Genomic DNA, 18,153 nt, shown 5'->3' with positions numbered 1-18,153 from the left:
ACGGCAGGTGTGGGGCTGGTGGGGTGTCCAAGTCTTAGGGCATCGGGCTCTCTGCTGTCAGCACAGAGGCTGCTTGGATCCTCTGTTCCCCCTTTTTCTGCCCCTCCCCTGTTCACACTCACTCTCACTCAAAAATAAACAAACATTAAAAAAAAACGTACAAAGATGATGAAAAGAGATTCTACTCAGAAATTATAGGTGTGATCCACTGTATAAGATAGTAATAAGTAATAAAGTTAAATGAGCAGTCACAAGACATACCTTTATCAGGATGCCTGGGTAGCTCAGTCGGTTAAGCATCTGACTTCAGCTCAGGTCATGATCTCAGTTTGTGGGTTCAAGCCCCATGTTGGGCTCTGTTCTGACAGCGGAGAGCCTGGAGCCTGCTTAAGATTCTGTATCTCCCTGTCTCTCTGCCCCTCTTCCACTTGCACTCTCTCTCTCTCAAAAATAAATAAACATTAAAAAAAGACATATCTTTACCTATGACAATGCAATGAGCCCTCTTCCGGGGGCTATTAATGAGTACACAAACTGCTAAAAATACATGTAGTTCTTGATGGAGAAATGGATTTTATGAAATTCAATGCACTCCTTCTGTAGAACAGTGGTGTGATATTAAATATACCATGTATAAAATAATTCTGTATTTAAAAACAAAAAACCTCATAAAAATTTCAATTTTAGACATTTGTAATAACAGTAAGTTTGAGAACAATGAATCGATAGTCTACCCACTTTTTCATAGCCACGGGAACTGGTTGTGGGTGTTACCTAACCCATCCATGGATCACTTTTGGTTTCCTAATTAGTTTTAGGCAATTTTAACAATGATTCACTCTATTTTTTCCCAGGAGTTTTCCTTTGTAACTATACAGTATAACATCTATTCAATTTAGTTGTTCTCTGGGAAAGGGCTGGCGAAGATCAGATTAGCTCATTTGGGAGACACTATGAAATAGCCATTCAATTAAATATAACCGTCACCATTATAATGATGACCATGTAGCAATGCAGACATTTATAAGAAAAATTAAAATTTAACTATGTATTTTTTTTAAGTTTTTTTAACGTTTATTTATTTTTGAGTGAGAAAGAGAGAGAGAACATGAAGGAGGGGCAGAGAGAGGGAGACACAGAATCAGAAGCAGGCTCCAGGCTCTGAGCTGTCAGCACAGAGCCCGACGCGGGGCTCGAACTCATGGATCGTGAGATCACGACCCGAGCCGAAGTCAGACCCCAACCGAGTCACCCAGGCGCCCCTAACATTATGTATTTTTTAAGACCATAACCATGCAAAATCATACACTATGAAGACAATTTTGATCAACCATACCGCAGTGAGCCAGGCTCACTAATCAGGCATCATCTAAGAGTCATGGACTTCCAGGAGGAGAGGAGTAAAGCAGGTGTGAGCTACCCCACCAGACATGGCCTCTCTCTTCCAACTCTTGGGAGATTAATATGCCGTATGCCAAGAGCCCAGTAATTTATCCTTTGATAATTTGGCTTATTGTTTACAACTACTGCAGTAATAGTTGTTCCTTATTTTCCCTTTTGGTGTTTTATTATTTCCACAACATAAAAAATCAATGTGTCAATAAATAAAATTAAAAACAACAGATTCCCTCACATTTTTTGATGTCCTTCGAAGAAGTTTACACATTCCCAAAGATGTCTCAGGTGAACATTACTATGTCACCTGGGCTAATCACTTAAACTGTCCACACCTGTTTCCTCATCTGTGACAGGCGTACTCTGGGCTTCGCCTACATCCCACGGTGGCTGTATGTGAGAAGCAGCATGCACAGCAGGGTGGGAAAACAGGATTTAATTTTTTAACGTTTATTTTTGAGAAGAGAGAGACAGAGCATGAGCGGGGGAGGAGAGAGAAAGAGGGAGCCACAGAATCCGAAGCAGGCTCCAGGCTCTGAGCTGTTAGCACAGAGCCCGACGTAGGGCTCGAACTCACGGACTCCGAGATCATGATCTGAGCCGAAGTCGGCCACTTAACCGACTGAGCCACCCAGGTGCCCCGGGAAACCACAGGATTTAGAGCCATGTAGTCAAGAGTTCTAATTCTGGCTGTGAACCTTACTGTGTGACCTCAAGCAAGTTATAGAACTTCTCAGAGCCTCAGTATGAGGTGAGCACTCTCCACCGTACAAGGGCATACGCACACAGGGCCCCTAAAACAGCACCTGATACACAACAGACGCTCAAGAAATGGTAGCTATTAGAACAGTGCTTTGTAAACCTCAAAGCACATTGTGCAAATACAGCATGCTCATAATGATAACAGAAAGGAAGGGAGAGAAAAGATGTGAACAGGACCAGCAAGGGAAGTACAGAACAGGGAGCGTGTGAACACAGTAGATGTGCTTGGGGAGGAGTGAGTGGCATGGCGTGGTTGGAGGGTGGGACTCCTGAGGAAGTCAGTCTGGTTTTTATTCTCCAGAACATGGAAACCCCATTGAAGGCATTCCGAGAAAAATATAACTGGGCAAGACCTATGCTTTAGGAAAATAACTGGAAATGTGGAGGATGGTATGAAAAGGAGAAAAGCCAGAGGCAGAACAACATGTTGAGGAGACAACAGGGCATGAAGTGGAGCTAGGCCAGTGAGGCCGAGGCAGAGGGCTTGGTCTGGGATGCATGGAGAAGAGCCGGGAAGCTGGTAAATGGAGCCAAGTGACCTGATGGGAAATCCAGCACAGTATGGGTACAAAGGAATGGAGAGGGAAAAGCAACATTTAGATGATCTTCATCAACAAAGACAGGAGAAGGGAGGTTCAATATGATTCCAAGGGTTTGAGTGGGGGGCTAGGAGAATGTTAATTCCACTCTTGAAGGCCCCAGGAAGATAAGAGTACAGTTCTGGACCAGAGGGTTGAAGGAATTTGAGGAGACATCCAACAGAGACCCCAGACGACAGACCTGGGCTTCTTTTGTAGATTTGGGTGTCATCAGCAGAGGGATGAGAATTGAAACTAAGGGGCCTGAGATTCAGAGAGTTTAGGCCCTCCAAAATATTAAGTTACAGGAAAGAGCTTTCATAAATGTAAACACGTACACAGGACTAGTAAGAGGACACAGGTTGGCTAAAGAAAGGTTCCACCAGAAACTTGCAAAAAGATAATATGGTGTGAAAATGAGAATAATATCTATACAAATCTATTAACTTACTAAATTTATAAATTCTACATTAACCCATAGAAATAAAGCTAATAAAATGGTTGGGTTCCTTTGGAACCCAGAAATTAGTATAGTCAAAACTCACTGCTTCTAAATTTCTGCTATGAAATTAAACAAAATCTTCTTTTCATACCAATACATATCCCAAATAATTCAAAAATTTCAGTTTATTTACATATTGTATATCTCAAAAGAAGTTGGGAAAAAAATGAAGTTTTAACAGGAAGTCAGTGAATTCTCATAGCTCTGCTGGTCTCTAGCATTTGGGGAGAGGGAGTCGTGGAGTCCTCGGAGATTGGAATCTTGATGACAGAACTTCAAATGTTCCAGTCACTTGCCAAGGAAGTGCCATACTTGCTCTGTGTCTGAAATGGTGGAAGGGGGTGTCAGGGAAGGGGTAAACAGCAAGGGAGAGAGGAAGAGATGGAGGGAAGAGAAATTTCAGTTACACCTTGGGGAAGTATTTAGGCAGATAAAAACAATCATGAGCTTGCTATGACACACTTCCCTATTTAAAGTTACTCCCCTTTAAATCCCAAGTTCTCTCATTTGGCTCAAGCCTTAAATAAAACTGGGCTAAACACTCCGGAGCCTTCCCATTTTATTCCCTACATTTTTCTGGATCATTTTAGTCTCTACTGAATAACACAGAAGTTAGTGCCCTAGTATCAGCATGAAAGGTCTAGGGAAAAAACCCTGTATGGTAAAATTTGACTGCTTGTCAAATATCCAAAAAATGGAATAGTATTGCAGAGAAACAATCTGTTAGTTTCCCATATAAGGAATATAGCTTGCTTTCCCATGAAATGTCTATGGATTTGTTCTTTTCTAAACACCGTAGAACTTGACAGAGTAAACAGTTCTCATTTTTCCTCCAATTTTGCGAGCTGAATGCTCTTCTAATGTTTTATATTAAAACAAAGGGCCAAAAATTTTGCAAAGTTCCAAAGACAAATGATATGTGTCTATGCTTGTATTTTGAAATTTTTACTACAGAACATTTTTACTTATTTCTCAAAATAGCTTCAGATAATGGCAACAAAAAATAAAGTTATTTTCCATCCTACGATAAACTGTGATTTTAAGATATTTATTTAAAATGAATGATTCATTAAAGTGACAAGATAATTAAAAGAATCTTCCAAATTCAGATTACCTGGAGTCTCATTAAATTTATCAGAATTACCTGAAAACTTTCAGTACTTCACCAAAAGTCGCTAACATAATCAAACTATTGTCTAGCCTAAAAGCAGTAAATGTGCTCCTTTTCATTTTTTTAAATTACAAAATAAATGATTTCATTTGAAAATTTTAGTGACTATTTAAAAAAGTTATTTTACTTGGTTTGTATAACTTTAATTAATCTATTGTGCTTTTTTGTCTGGTTTCCACCACTATAAACACATCTAGCTCAAGAACCAAGATATACCATACCTTCTTCATTACTTTCCTTATTCAGTGACGAGGACACCTGGAAGATAAAGACAGAGATGAATCCCTGTTATGAATATTTAGATGTGGAAACTACGCCCAGAACGTTTGTTTTGTTTTGTATTTTTATGGAACTATACAACAAAGTTTACAAGCAACGGTTCTCTAACCTGAAAAAAGGAAGTACTTCTCTTTGCCTTTAATTATCACTGCTTCTTCTTTTGGATAAACAAACCACAGACTCAGAGTCAAACAGAAAAAGCACGCTCGAAAATATTTTTTCTCATTAACCCATGGGAACTACTGAGAATGTGAAGAGAAGAGAGAGAGGTTTCCTTTCAGTTGTTTCTTTGGCCAAGGACTAGGGGACGCAAACCCAACACACACATTCATGGATACGTCAGGCACACAAACACACATTGTGGAATTTATGTAGCTGTCTTCCAGAGCATTTAAATTAATTTTTCTGTTCATTTCCATGACTGAGCCAAGATTTTTAGAACAGATGCAGTATAATCTGTGATAGACAAGTTTGAAAGAAAAGCTTTTCTGAGATACCAGATTTTTTTCATAATTAAGAACAATACATTTTTTAGTTCTTTTTTTTCTTTCATCTTGTTTTATTGAGAGAGTCCCTCATCCACACAGAGGAATGCACAAAGCCCAAGGATAAACATCTATGCAGTCACCACCCAAGTCGAGAAATGGAATAGGCCAGGCCCTTCCCCAGTCATAACCTCTTTTCCCCTAGGGATAATCACTACCCAAATTTTGTAACACATTTCAGATTTCAAATTTAACAATCAACTTGTAATTCTAATTCTCTGAATTTGCTCATCCTAAGTAGGAAAGATCTGCCTCTAACACTTGAGGTCTGGGGCAAAGGTACAAATGGAAGACCACATACCACACATGGTAATACTTAAAAGTTCTAAATCAAGCTAACAAAATGATAAATTGAATATAAAGCATGTTCCATTCTATTATCTTGATAAATATACTTTTGTGATGACTTGGAAGCCTTGCTTGGCATTCTAGACACCTCAGAGACTGCCTGAACATAGCCGAGTAAGGAAGAGAGGCACAGGGCCCTCAACCTACCCCACTTCTCTTCTTTCCTCAGGCTCCAGTCTGTATTGAGGGCCTCATTTGTGCAAGGGCAGAAACTCCAGGCCACAAACCTACACACTCCCTTCCTCCAAACAGCCACCCACTGGCCCCTGCAGAAATGATGCAAGCAAATGATTCACACAGGAATGAGCACAGACCTGGGGAAATGCCCACAGAGGCTGTAGGAACAGGCAAAGAATCCCAGGGTCTTGAGTAGCTAGACAGTGGTATGGAACGGGGGCGCTTGGCTCCTGGTGAATGCACAACTATGGTCCCCTGGTCTTGTGGGGAGGGATGTAACTGGATGAAGGCCAAAGCAGGACCCTCTACAAAGCAGAATGCAAAGTAGGGCTCTCCTTGCTTAGGTATAAGGTATACTAAGATCAAGTCGGTAAGGAAGAAAAACTTAAATTTCAGCAATATTAAAATAGTCCCTGTAATGATTAATGTGTTACCTTGGAGGGTGTTTTTAGCTGAGATTAACATTTAAATTGGTAAACTCTCAGTGAAGAGACTGCCCTCTGTAATGTGGGTGGGCCTCAACTAATCAGTTGAAGGTGTGAAGAGAACAAAAAGACCAGCATCCCAAGCAAGAGGAAATTTTCCAGCGAACTGCCTTTGGACTTCCCCTGCATCACTGGCTCCCCTCTTGTCTCCAGCTTGCTGGCCTACTCAGATTTTGGACTTGTTAAGCCTCCATACTCACTTTTTACATATATCTACATATCCTATTGTTTCTTTGGAGAACCTTAATATATTCTCCTGAATCATAAACGGTTTCAAGTTATTTTTCCCTCTACTCTTTACGAAAAAGGCCAAATATGCTTTATTTTCGGTCACAGAAAAATCAGGTAACAATGTAAATAAATAAAGAAGACCTCTGTATAATGTCATGTAAAACCTCCTTGAGATTCCCAAGTACTTCAAAAAAACAAAAATTCTATTCACCTTCCTAGCACAGAGAAAATGCTTAATCATGGTTGGTTTTGAGGATGATAGAACTTATGTAAAAACTGGGTATGAAAGCACCACCACAGTATAAAAATTATACTGAGAGTAGGCCCTTGGGATTTGATGGCTCTGTTTTACTACACAGATTATAAAACAGAGTAACCTGTTTATTTCTTGGAAATTGGTATGCTCAATCAACAGTGCAGGACATCTATCACAAAGTTTGTTGGAAAGTTAGCTGTTTAGATTTCCTGTTTAGAATGGGCAGCTGTTTCTTGCTGGAGCTGCCAAACATTTCAGGGGAAGAAAACGTATGGTATACATATGTACATCAGAGACATGGAGAGTTTGGTTCCAAACCACTGCAATAAAGCAAATACTGCAGTGAAGTGAGTCAAATGAATTTTTTGATTTCCTAGTACGTAAGAAAGTATGTTTGCACTATAGTCTATTAAAATACAGTGTGCAATAGCATATCTAAAATAACAATGTACATACCTTAATTTAAAAATTACTGAGAAAAAATGCTAACTATCACCTAGGCTTTCAGCGAGTCAGTCTTTTTGTTGGTGGAAGGACCTGCCCTCACATTGCTGGCTGCTGACTGATCATGGTGGTGGTTGCTGCAGGTTTGGGTGGCTGTAGCGATTTTTAAAACTAAGACAACAACGAAGTTTGCCACATTGATTGACTCCTCCGTTCATGAATAAGTTCTCTGTAGCATGTGATGCTGTTTGATAGCATATTACCTACAGAACTTCTTTCAAAACAGGAGTCAGTATTCTCAAACCCTGCCCCTGGCTTTACCAACTGAATATATGTAATATTCTAAATCCTTTATTGTCATTTCAACCATCTTTAAAGCGTCTTCAGCAGGAACAGATTCCATTTCAAGAAAACACTTTCTTGGCTCATCCATAAAAAGCAACTCATCCGTTCAACTTTTATCATGAGATTGTAGCAATTCAGTCACATCTTCAAACTCCACTTATAATTCTAGCTCTCTTGCTATTTCTACCACATCTGTAGTTACTTCCTCCACTGAAGTCTTGAGCCCTCAAAGTCATCCATGAGGGTTGGAATCGACTTCTTCCAAATTATGACTTCTTCCTATGAATCATAATGTATTTAATGATGTCTAGAATGGTGAATCCTTTCCAGGTTTTCAATTTACTTTGCCCAGATCTGTCAGAGGAACCACTTATCTATGGCAGCTACAGCCTTATGAAATTTTTTTTTTAAGTTTTATTTTTATTTTGAGAGAGAGACAGCCTGAGTGGAGGAGGGGCAGAAAGACAGAATCCCAAGCAGGTCCCGGGCTGCCAGTGCAGAGCCAGATGTGGGGCTCAAACTCATGAAACTGTGAAATCATGACCCAAGCCGAAACCAAGAGTCAGACACTTAACTGACTGAGCCACCCAGGTCCCGTGAAATGTATTTCTTAAATGTTAAGACTTGAAAGTCGAAATTACTCCTTTGATCCATGCACTGCAGAGTGCATGTTGTGTCAGCAGACACGCAAACAACATGAATCTCACTGTATAGCTGTTGGCACTCTTGGGGGACCAGGTGCATTGTCAATGAGTGATAATATTTTGAAAAGTCTTTTTCTAAACAGTAGGTCTCAACAGTGGGCTTAAAATATTCGGCAAACCATATTGTACACAGACGTGCTGTCATTCAGGCTTTGTTGTCCCATTTACAGAACACAGACAGAGTAGATTTAGCCTAATTCTTAAGGGCCGAAGGATGTGGGGGATGGCAATAAAGTCACCAGCTCCATTAGCCTATTCTTTGAAACTCTGAAAGCCAGGCACTGACTTCTCCTCTTTGGCTATGACAGTTTTAAATGGCAGCATCTTCCAAAAGAAGGCTGTTTAATCCACACTGAAAATCCGTTGTTTAGTGTAGCCACTCTCATATTTTAGCTAGACTTTCTGGGTAACATGTTGCAGCTGCCTTTACCTTTAACTTCTGTGTTATGGAGAGGCTTCTTTCCTAAAACCTCATGAAGCCACCTCTGCTAGCTTCCAACTTTTTTTCTGCAGCTTCCTCAGCTCTGAATTTACAAAATTCAGAAAAGTTAGGCCCTTGCCCTGGATCACGCTTTAGCTTAAGGGAATGTTGTGGCTGGTGTGATCTTCTATCCAGACCCCTCAAACTTTCTGTTTCATCAATAAGGCTGTTTTGCTTTATCATTTGGTTGTTCACGGGAGTAGCCTTCAAGAACTTTTCCTTTGTGCTCGCAATTAGGTTAATTTTATGAAGCAAGAGGTCTACCTTTTGGCCTGTCTTGGCTTTCAACATGTGCATTCTCCATGAAGCTTTATCGTTTTTAACTTCTGATTTAAAATGGAAGATGTGCGACTCTTCCTTTCACTGGAACACCTGGAGGCCACTGTAGGGTTATTAATTGGCCTAATTTCAATATTGTGTTTCAGGCAATAGAAAAGCCTCTCTATGGGCCAGATGGGAACAGCCAGACAGTGGAACAGTCAGAACGCATATAACATTTATCCATTAAGTTCACCATTTCATATGAGTGTGGTTTGTGGCACCCCAAAACAATTACAAGAGTAATATCAGAGTTCACTAATCACAGATCACCACAACAAATGTAATAATGAAAAAAGTCTGAAATATTGTGAGAATTACCAAAATATGACACAGACACAAAGTGAGCAAATGCTTTTAGAAAAACGGCACCAATACACTTGCTCAACACAGTTACCACAAACCTCAACGAGTACGATGTAGTATCTGTGAAGCACAATAAAGTGAACTGCAATAAAAGGAGGTATGCCTGTACAAAATAGAACACTTGGGCAACTCCTCATTAGCCTCAGGGAAAGAATTGGACAAACTACTGTAGCAGAAACATCATCCCATTTTATTTTAAAAATAATTTCTGGAATGTTCTTATAACTTCATTCTTTTTTAAAGATCATTTCTACTTTTAAGTAATCTCCACACCCAACATGGGGCTCGAAATCACAAACCCAAGATCAAGAGCCGCATGCTCTACCGACTGAGCCAGCCAGGTGCCCTCTTATTTCTTCATTCTTAAAATATATTTCTTGGTCCGTAAAAATATTCAGTGTGCACAAAGCTTTGTATAAAAGAAAACAAACATCCCAAGGCTAGAACTCAGAGATAAGAACTATTATAGTTTCAAGGTCATTTTTTTAACCTTTTTCCATGTTAACTCATGCCAAAAGAGAGATGGATATTTAAATTTGAAAACAACAAGGGGTGCATGATACACAGCCACTACTATTTAATTCTTCACCTAGTCAATGGCCTCCTGATTCATAAACATGACAACAAACTACACCTTCTTACAGGAAGTGGAGTAACTAAGAGAAGCACCTAAAACTGACCCAATCCCAATTCTGTCAGGTGTCCCCATCACTACATTTTCATGGTTAGAAACATACAAAGGATTTTCAGTTACTTACTGGAAAAATGTGGGCACCCTCTAATAATCCAATACAAATTCTCCACAAAAGAGTATTATTTTATACTCTTATTTCAAAATACTATCTTCTCCCCTTTTCCCACTCCAAAAATACTTCCTCATGAATATTAGTATATTTGATTTCTTTCAAACTAATCTATAGTTTGCATTACCAAAGTATGTCTTTTTCTTTGACCCATCAAAGAAAGCTTACTCTAGCCTCTATCCCTATTCATGCATAAACTATATTTTGAGTTGATACGAACCATTAATAAAACTGCTCTGTACTTAGTGTTTCTCCTTCTAAAAAGCCCACTAGGTCCCTACGAGCATCTTTCATTCCAGGTTACATTTGTTCAAACTGACTAACAAGATACACTGATTGAAACAATATAAAATTGTGCTTTTACTGTATGAGTTGATATTCTTTCACTTTATTATTATAAGGGTTCAAAATTAAAGGCAAAAAGAGTTCCTGGTTTTTCATTCAGGTATAACAGGGTTTTTGGTTGAATTATGTTTCCAAAGTTCATAGGGCAGTTGCTCTACATTAATTTTACTTTTATATTCCTTTTCTGATTTTTGCTTTAGAAATCCAGCAAAATATGACCAATTCTTAGTTATCCAGAGACAAAATGTAGAAGTATTTTAAGTCGTGTAAGTTTAATCTACTGCCTCTCCCTTTCAATAATGTATGTAATTGGCTAGAATCTAACAAAATGGCTGATTTTATTTTAATTTCTCTTGTCCAGGAGCACCTAGGTGGCTCAGTCAGTTGAGCATCCAACCTTGGGATTATGACCTGAGCTGGAATCAAGAGTTGAACACTCAACTGACTGAGCCATCCAAGTGCCCCACTTTTATTTTTTAGAGAGAATATATTTTTAAGTAAAATAGAAAAATCCCCTTTTTCCTTCTCCTTTCAAGTACTACTCATTGTGCATCCATGAACCATCACCACTGCCATCTCTAAGCTTTGTGTGCTCCAGCTTTACCTGAGACTGCTTTTAGGGGAAACCTGGCCATGTGAAAGCAAAAACAAACACTGCAGCTGCTAAGACTTCTCTGAGAGGCACTCTCTCATCCCAGTTCCAGAAGTTTCTAGTGCTTTCCATCACTCCTATGAGCTAAAGATTCACAGTCTCATGAGATTGGGCCCCTGCAACTGAGCAGGAGTGTGCTTATTCTCCTTGCCCTGAATCCTAGATTCTAAGAATTTTAATCCCCATGGCTACCAGGGTGTAGAGGGTCTGAGGCAGGTCTAGGAATTTCTTTAACAATGAGTGTGGTTCTTTGTCGCCCTACATGTACTGAGTTTGTGTGTGCCACCTCACAAAGTTCTTTTATTCCCCCAGTAAAATGACTACTGTCACCAAATATTTAAAAACCTTGCAAATTACCCAATTCAGACATTCCCCAATCCATTTCCTCAGAGAGCAGATTGCAAGGAAAGTGCTTAAATAAAAGCATGTGGGAGAATTCTGGGTAAAAATTCCCAGATGGGAAAAGTAGTTAAGTATTAGAATAAGTTGTTATATTGTGGAAACTAATTTCTTCTCTTTCCCCCTCCTCTTCTTCCTGTTTAAGTCTCTGAATGTAAGACTAATTCTCACTGAATAATTTATATTAGTCACAATGACTTTTACAATACCCAACAATGGAATGGGCTATCCCATGAGGGAGTATAACACTGGAAATACTCAAGAGGCTGGAATAGAAGGGATTTTTCTCTATGTGGTCAATTTAACTCAACAACATTAATGCCAAGTAACAGTAAAATCAACGTTTATTGAATACTTTCTGTTTCACATTTTACCTGGATTATCTCATTCAGTTCTCTACACTAACTCTTGTAAGAAAGATATTATTATTAGCTCCATTTTTTTTTCAACGTTTATTTATTTTTGGGACAGAGAGAGACAGAGCATGAACGGGCGAGGGGCAGAGAGAGAGGGAGACACAGAATCGGAAACAGGCTCCAGGCTCTGAGCCATCAGCCCAGAGCCCGACGCGGGGCTCGAACTCATGGACCGCGAGATCGTGACCTGGCTGAAGTCGGACGCTTAACCGACTGCGCCACCCAGGCGCCCCAGCTCCATTTTATAAATAAAGAAACCAGGCATAAACAAGTTAAATAATTTGCTTTAAGTTATAAGTGAAAGACCTGGGATTTGGACCTAGACAGCCTGACTCCAGAACAAACCTTTTTTTTTTTCCTGTTAAAAATTTCCTTGGACTAACTCTGACATGAAACAAACTGTGCATACTATATTTATAGCATGTAGTTCTGACACATGTACACACTCATAAAGTCATTATCACAATCAAGATAATAAATATATTCACCATCATCCCCAATTTCTTCCTGTAAGAGAAACTGTAAAATCTTTCCTTCCTGGCTCTCTCCCAAACTCTCCAACCAATGATGTTTTGTGTCATCATACATTAGCATTTACATTTCCTAAAATTGTATATAAATGGTATGATATAATATATATATGTATGTCTGCCTTTTTTCACTCAACATTTTTTTTGAAACTCAGCCATGTTATAGCACAGGTCAAATATTCATTTCTTTTTATTGCTGAGCAGTATTCCCATGCTTAACATACACTCTGAATATACCACAATTCATCCATCCATTCATCTGTTGATGGACATTTGGGCTGTTTCCAGTTTTTGTCTATTACAAATAAAGCTGATATAAACATTTGTGTAGAAGTGTTTCTGTATGGACATATACTTCCATTTCTTTTGGGTAAATATCTAAAAGTGGAATGGCTAGATCATATGGTAGGTAGATATTTAACTTCTCAAGAAAATGCCAAACTGTTTTCACAGTGGTTGTATCATTTTTCATTCCAACCAGCAGACTATGGAAGTACCTCCACATTCATGCCAACAACTGGGATGGCCAATCTCTTAAATTTTTAGCTATTCTAAAAAGTGTGCATAAGCATGTCACTGTGGTTTTTAATTTGCATTTTCTTAATGATTAGTCAAGTTAAGCATCATCTCATGTGTTTTCAGTATGTCTTCTTTGGTAAAGTGACCATTTGCACATTTCCTTTGGAGGTGAGGGGATGGTTTATTTTCTTATTAATGAATTGTGAGAGTTCTTTATTCTAATACAAGTCCCTTTATCAGGTACATGATTTTCAAATATTTTCTTATAGTATGTGGCTTCTTTTCATTCTCTTAAGAGTATTTTTTACAGAACAGAAAACTTTAATTTTGGTGAAATCTAATTTACCATTTTAAAAAACAGGTTATGCTTTTAGTGCCATATCTAAAAAACTTTGCCTAACTACCCAAGATCAAAATAGGTTTATAGTTTTAGGTTTTAAATTTTGGTCTAGGATACATTTTAGACAATTATCATATAAAGTGCAAGGTATGGACTGAAGTGCGGTTTCTTTGGTACCCTATGGAATAACCAACTGTTCAAGTCCTACTTATTTAAAAGATTATCATTTTGAAAATCAGTTGTGCACATACATGTAGGTCTATTTCTGTATTTAATTCCATTCATTTCTTTGTCTAGTTTTACCCCATTACTCAGCTCTCTTGATTATTGTAGTTTTATAAAATATCTTGAAAAAAGGAAATTACTATTCCAACTTTCTTCTTCATAAGGTTGTTTATTCAAGGTCTCTGGTATTTATATATATATATGAGTTTATTAATTTGTAAAAAAAAAAGTGTATTAGAATTTGATTGATGTTGCACTGAATTTATAGATCAAAATTTGAGGAGAACTGACACAACAATGTTGCATCTTCCAACCTATAAATATATCTTTCCATTTATTTAGTTCTCCGATTTCTGTTGGCAATGCTTTATAGGTCACAGGTTCTTCACATATTTTTTCCAGTGTTTTCCCGAAGTGTTTCATATTTTTGATGCCATTATAAATAATGTATTTATTTTGTTTCCAATTGTGTATTGCTAGCATATACAAATATAATAGCTTGTTGTATAGTGATCTTGTATCCTGTAACAAACTTGCTAAAGTCACTTATTCTAGTAGCTTTCAGGTAGATTTTATTGAACATTCTACAGAGACATTCACCTCATCTTCCTTTACAAGTTGGATGCCTTTTCCTTCTTTTTAATGCACTGGCTAGAACCTATAATGCTGAATAAAAGTAGTGGGAGCTAACTAGGCCAAGTGTTACGTTTATGGAAAGGTTTCTTAAGTACCCATTTAATTTGTTTATGCCTATTTCTTCTTCAGGGAATTTTGGTAGTCAGTGTATTTTGAGGAATCTGTCCATTTCATCAAAGTTGTCAAATTTACTGGTGTAAAGTTTTTCACAGTATTTTCCTTTTATTCTCCTAATGACTGTCACAATCAGCAGTGATGTCACTTGGCTCATTCCTGACAATGAAGACTTGTCTTCTCTCTTTTCTTTCCTGATCATTCTGGCCAAAGATGTATCAATTTTACTGATCATTTAAAAAAAAATAGCTTTTAGTTTTATTAATGTTTTCTATTGTTTTCCTAGGCATACAAATTTTTAAAGCTATGAATACCTCAAACATGCAAAAAATGAAGACATAACACATATCTACTCCCTACACTTTTAAAATAGTAACATTATTTCAGAAACTTTACAACTGAAGTCTTTTTCTCCATACTCATCAGAAATAAAGATATTTATTTTCCTTCTCAGAAATAACTTCTAACCACCATGCTAACACTGGTGTTTACTATTCTTATTTATGTTTCTAAAATGTGAAGACCATATCTGTCTGTATTCATTAAAAACATACGGTACCGCCTTGGGTGTTTTGCATACTATGAACTATGTATGCTTTGCTGCAAAAGCTTTTCTGCCCAACACTGCACTTTCAGGTTTTATCCATGTAGTCACATGGTTCTAATTTACCTATTTCACCTATGGCATGGTATTGTACCACAGAAATAAACTATAGTTTATTTACCCAGCTTTTATCCATAGACATTTATTCACTTTCCAATTTTCCCACATCTGATCATATTAGTGTCTCTAAAGAATGTGTACACAGAAGGGTAATTTCTGATGGTGGATTATAAGTATCTTCAACTTTACTTACAATGACTTAATTGCTCTTCAAAGTGGCTGTACCAATTTATATTCCCATCAAACATATCAACAAGTATGAGAGGTCTCCTTTCCTCACTTGCTTAAAAACACTTGGAAAATAAGACTTCTAAACGTTTGCAAACCTGATAACCATGAAATTGTATTGTGTCTTAGCGTCATCTCATTGATTATTGGTGAGATACAGCAAATTTTCACAGGTTTACTGGCCATTTAGAATCCTCTTTTGTGACCTGTCCATTAATATTGTTTGCCCATTTTTATCTGACTAGGTTATCTTTTTCTTGTTGATCTGAACAAGTTGTTAAATCTTCTGTCATTTATATGCAAATATCTTCTCCCAATCAATGGCTTATGTTTTAACTTATTTTATGGTCTCTTATAACTGTTTACAGGGGTTTTTTTTTTTTTAACTTCATTTAAATTTATCAATCCCTTCCACGTTATTGCTGGCCCTTTACTATTCCATATAAATTTCAGTATCATCCTGTCAAATTCAACTAAAAACCCAATTAGGATTCTGATTGAAAATAAACTGACTTCATTAACTAATATGGGAGAAATTGCTATTTTCATAATTAACTATTCTTTATAACTGTTATAAGTATATTCGTTTTCTAGTTTTTAACTCGTTACATATACTTTTCTATTTGCACTTTTCCACTGAATCTTGATTTAATATCGGTAATTTATATCTTCAACAAAACTGTCAATTCATCTGTTTAGAAAGGTATTGCCAAAAGCATCTGACAGTATTCCCATCTGATTATTTATGTATCTCCTATGTCCATAATTCTGTCTGTAATTCTTGATATATTTATTTGTGCTTCTCTTTCATCATTCTTCCTATAATAGTTTTGTTTATATTATTATTCTTTTAAAAATGTTTATTTTTGAGAGAGTGCAAGCAAGAGAGGGGCTGAGATGGGGGAGGCACAGGATCTGAAGCAGGCTCCTTGCCAACGGCAGCGAGCCAATGTGGGGCTTGAACTCATGAACCATGAAATCATGACATGAGCCAAAGTCAGATGCTCAACCAACTGAGCCACCCAGGTGCCCCTATATTATTATTCTTAAAGAAAGAAACCCAGCTTTTAACTGATCCTTGCCATTATCTGTTTTCTTTCATTAAATATTTGCTCTACTCTGTAATTTCCTTTCTTATAATATTAAAAGATAAAAAAAAGAACAGAGTAACTGTTGAGTTCAATGTTTAGTCTCTCAATTTTCTTCATTTCTGCTATATCATTTTATTGCTCTCAAAAACTATTTTTGCTGCATTGCAAAAGCTTTGACATATACTGACCCATTTGTCATTCAACTTTAAGTATTTTATAATTTCTTATAATTCATTTCTTTGAGGCATGACTTATTCAGAAGTGGTTTTAGTTTCCAAACATATGGATTTGGATTTCTTTTCTTTTAATATTTTCATATCTGATTGGTAACTTTACTGTAGACAGAGAATGTTGTCATTTTTTGCAACTTGCTTTGTGGGCTAATACTCAATTTTTAAAAGTGTCCACATGTACTATATATATGGACTGAGTAATAACATATGTCTATTAGGTTAAGCTTGTAAACTTTGTTTCAATCTTCTCAACATATTTTCAAAAAATATTTACATAAAGGATCCTAAAAACAGTATCTTAAATCCCAGTAGTCAAATAAGCTGTCATTAATAGCAACTAATATTAGATATGAAAGACAAATTACATCATGTATGCATATACATATACAAACACACATCTGTTCCCTATAAATGTTCTGCACCTTGCTCCTGGAAACGAAGCTCCAATTGCTAGTCACATGGTCCTCAAGAATTGGGAAGGAATCCCGTATTTTTTGGCTGTAAAGTCACATAAATGTTAAAAAATGCTTGACACAATATTCCAAAACACACAACTGGATGGTCTTGTGGTTGAACTGTGACAGGACGTTAGTCCTGTTGTCAGAGACCCACGTTGTGGCCTGGACACCCAGTAAGAGGGCAGTGCTCTCTGCCTCTGAAGATCCCCAGTGCACTGAGATCTGCACAACATCCTCATTCTGACACAGCTTGACCTTTCATGATTATAATACATTCAAACATCTATATTCATAAACAACATCCCATAATTCTTTTGATCATTTCTATTCTCATCTTCCTCAGAGCCACTACCCTTAAGATCTCTGCCCTAAGCATGGCAAACGACTGCTGTAGATATTTTCCAATTTGTTTTTCAAATGCTCCCACATAATACTCATCAGGTTGTTGGCTTTTATTTTTTCTTGGCAATAATGACAATATTTTTTCTAACTGATCTGTACATATTGTCAGGTGACTACTTAATGGTCATTTTTTTTTTCCTTTTTTGGTCTCAATGCTACTACATTAAATTGTGCTCAATACATATTCACAAGTATATACTTCCTGCAACAGTTCTGTTAATCACTCAAAAGTTTAATCCATTTTTTTCTTTTTTGTATTTTAAAACTATCCATTCACCAAAGCAGTTAATTTATCCTAAAATCTCACCTAATCAACTGATCCTGAATAGTCTATCAATATAGATCTTGTTGATTAAGCTTGTTAGAATGAGTTCATTCATTCTGAGCCCGCCAATAAACTCTGGAGTTACAATTTGATTCCACACAATTCCAGGACTGCTGTGGTCAGAATATGATGAAGTTTGATGGGTAACTCGAACATCTTAATTTTTTTGAGCAACCAAAGAAACACTTGGTTTGACATCAGTGCAATGTTCAGTATATAGCAAAATAGAGAGATCTTGGAATATATACCGGAATAATTATGATTCAAACATCTCAGTGTGGTTCTGAAGAGATGAAATGCCAAGTCAAAATGCTTTGACTACAAAGAATTTCATTATTACAAATTAATAAAATCTTCACAAGAAAGTACTATCTAATCTCCTGAAT

The 18,153-nt window shown here is 37.2% G+C and overlaps 1 protein-coding gene across 2 annotated transcripts in view; it reads right to left on the bottom strand.

Moving 5' to 3' along the window:
- Positions 1 to 3,344: 3,344 nt before the first annotated feature.
- PPA2 (inorganic pyrophosphatase 2) overlaps positions 3,345 to 18,153 on the bottom strand; it is an 89,408-nt gene continuing 74,599 nt past the window's right edge. For both annotated transcript variants that reach the window (XM_027061833.2, XM_015062616.3), the window contains 2 exons: positions 4,630 to 4,666; positions 3,345 to 3,560 (listed from right to left, as the gene is read on the bottom strand). In XM_027061833.2, coding sequence (XP_026917634.2) covers positions 3,526 to 3,560; positions 4,630 to 4,666 — 72 coding nt within the window. In that variant the 3' untranslated portion in view covers positions 3,345 to 3,525. The remainder of the gene's footprint in view (positions 3,561 to 4,629; positions 4,667 to 18,153) is intronic.

The sequence above is a fragment of the Acinonyx jubatus genome, chromosome B1 (genome assembly GCF_027475565.1).
Source record: "Acinonyx jubatus isolate Ajub_Pintada_27869175 chromosome B1, VMU_Ajub_asm_v1.0, whole genome shotgun sequence".
Lineage (NCBI taxonomy): Eukaryota > Metazoa > Chordata > Mammalia > Carnivora > Felidae > Acinonyx > Acinonyx jubatus.
The sequence above is the reverse complement of the archived record's forward strand: the minus strand, read 5'-3'. Positions and strand labels throughout refer to the sequence as shown.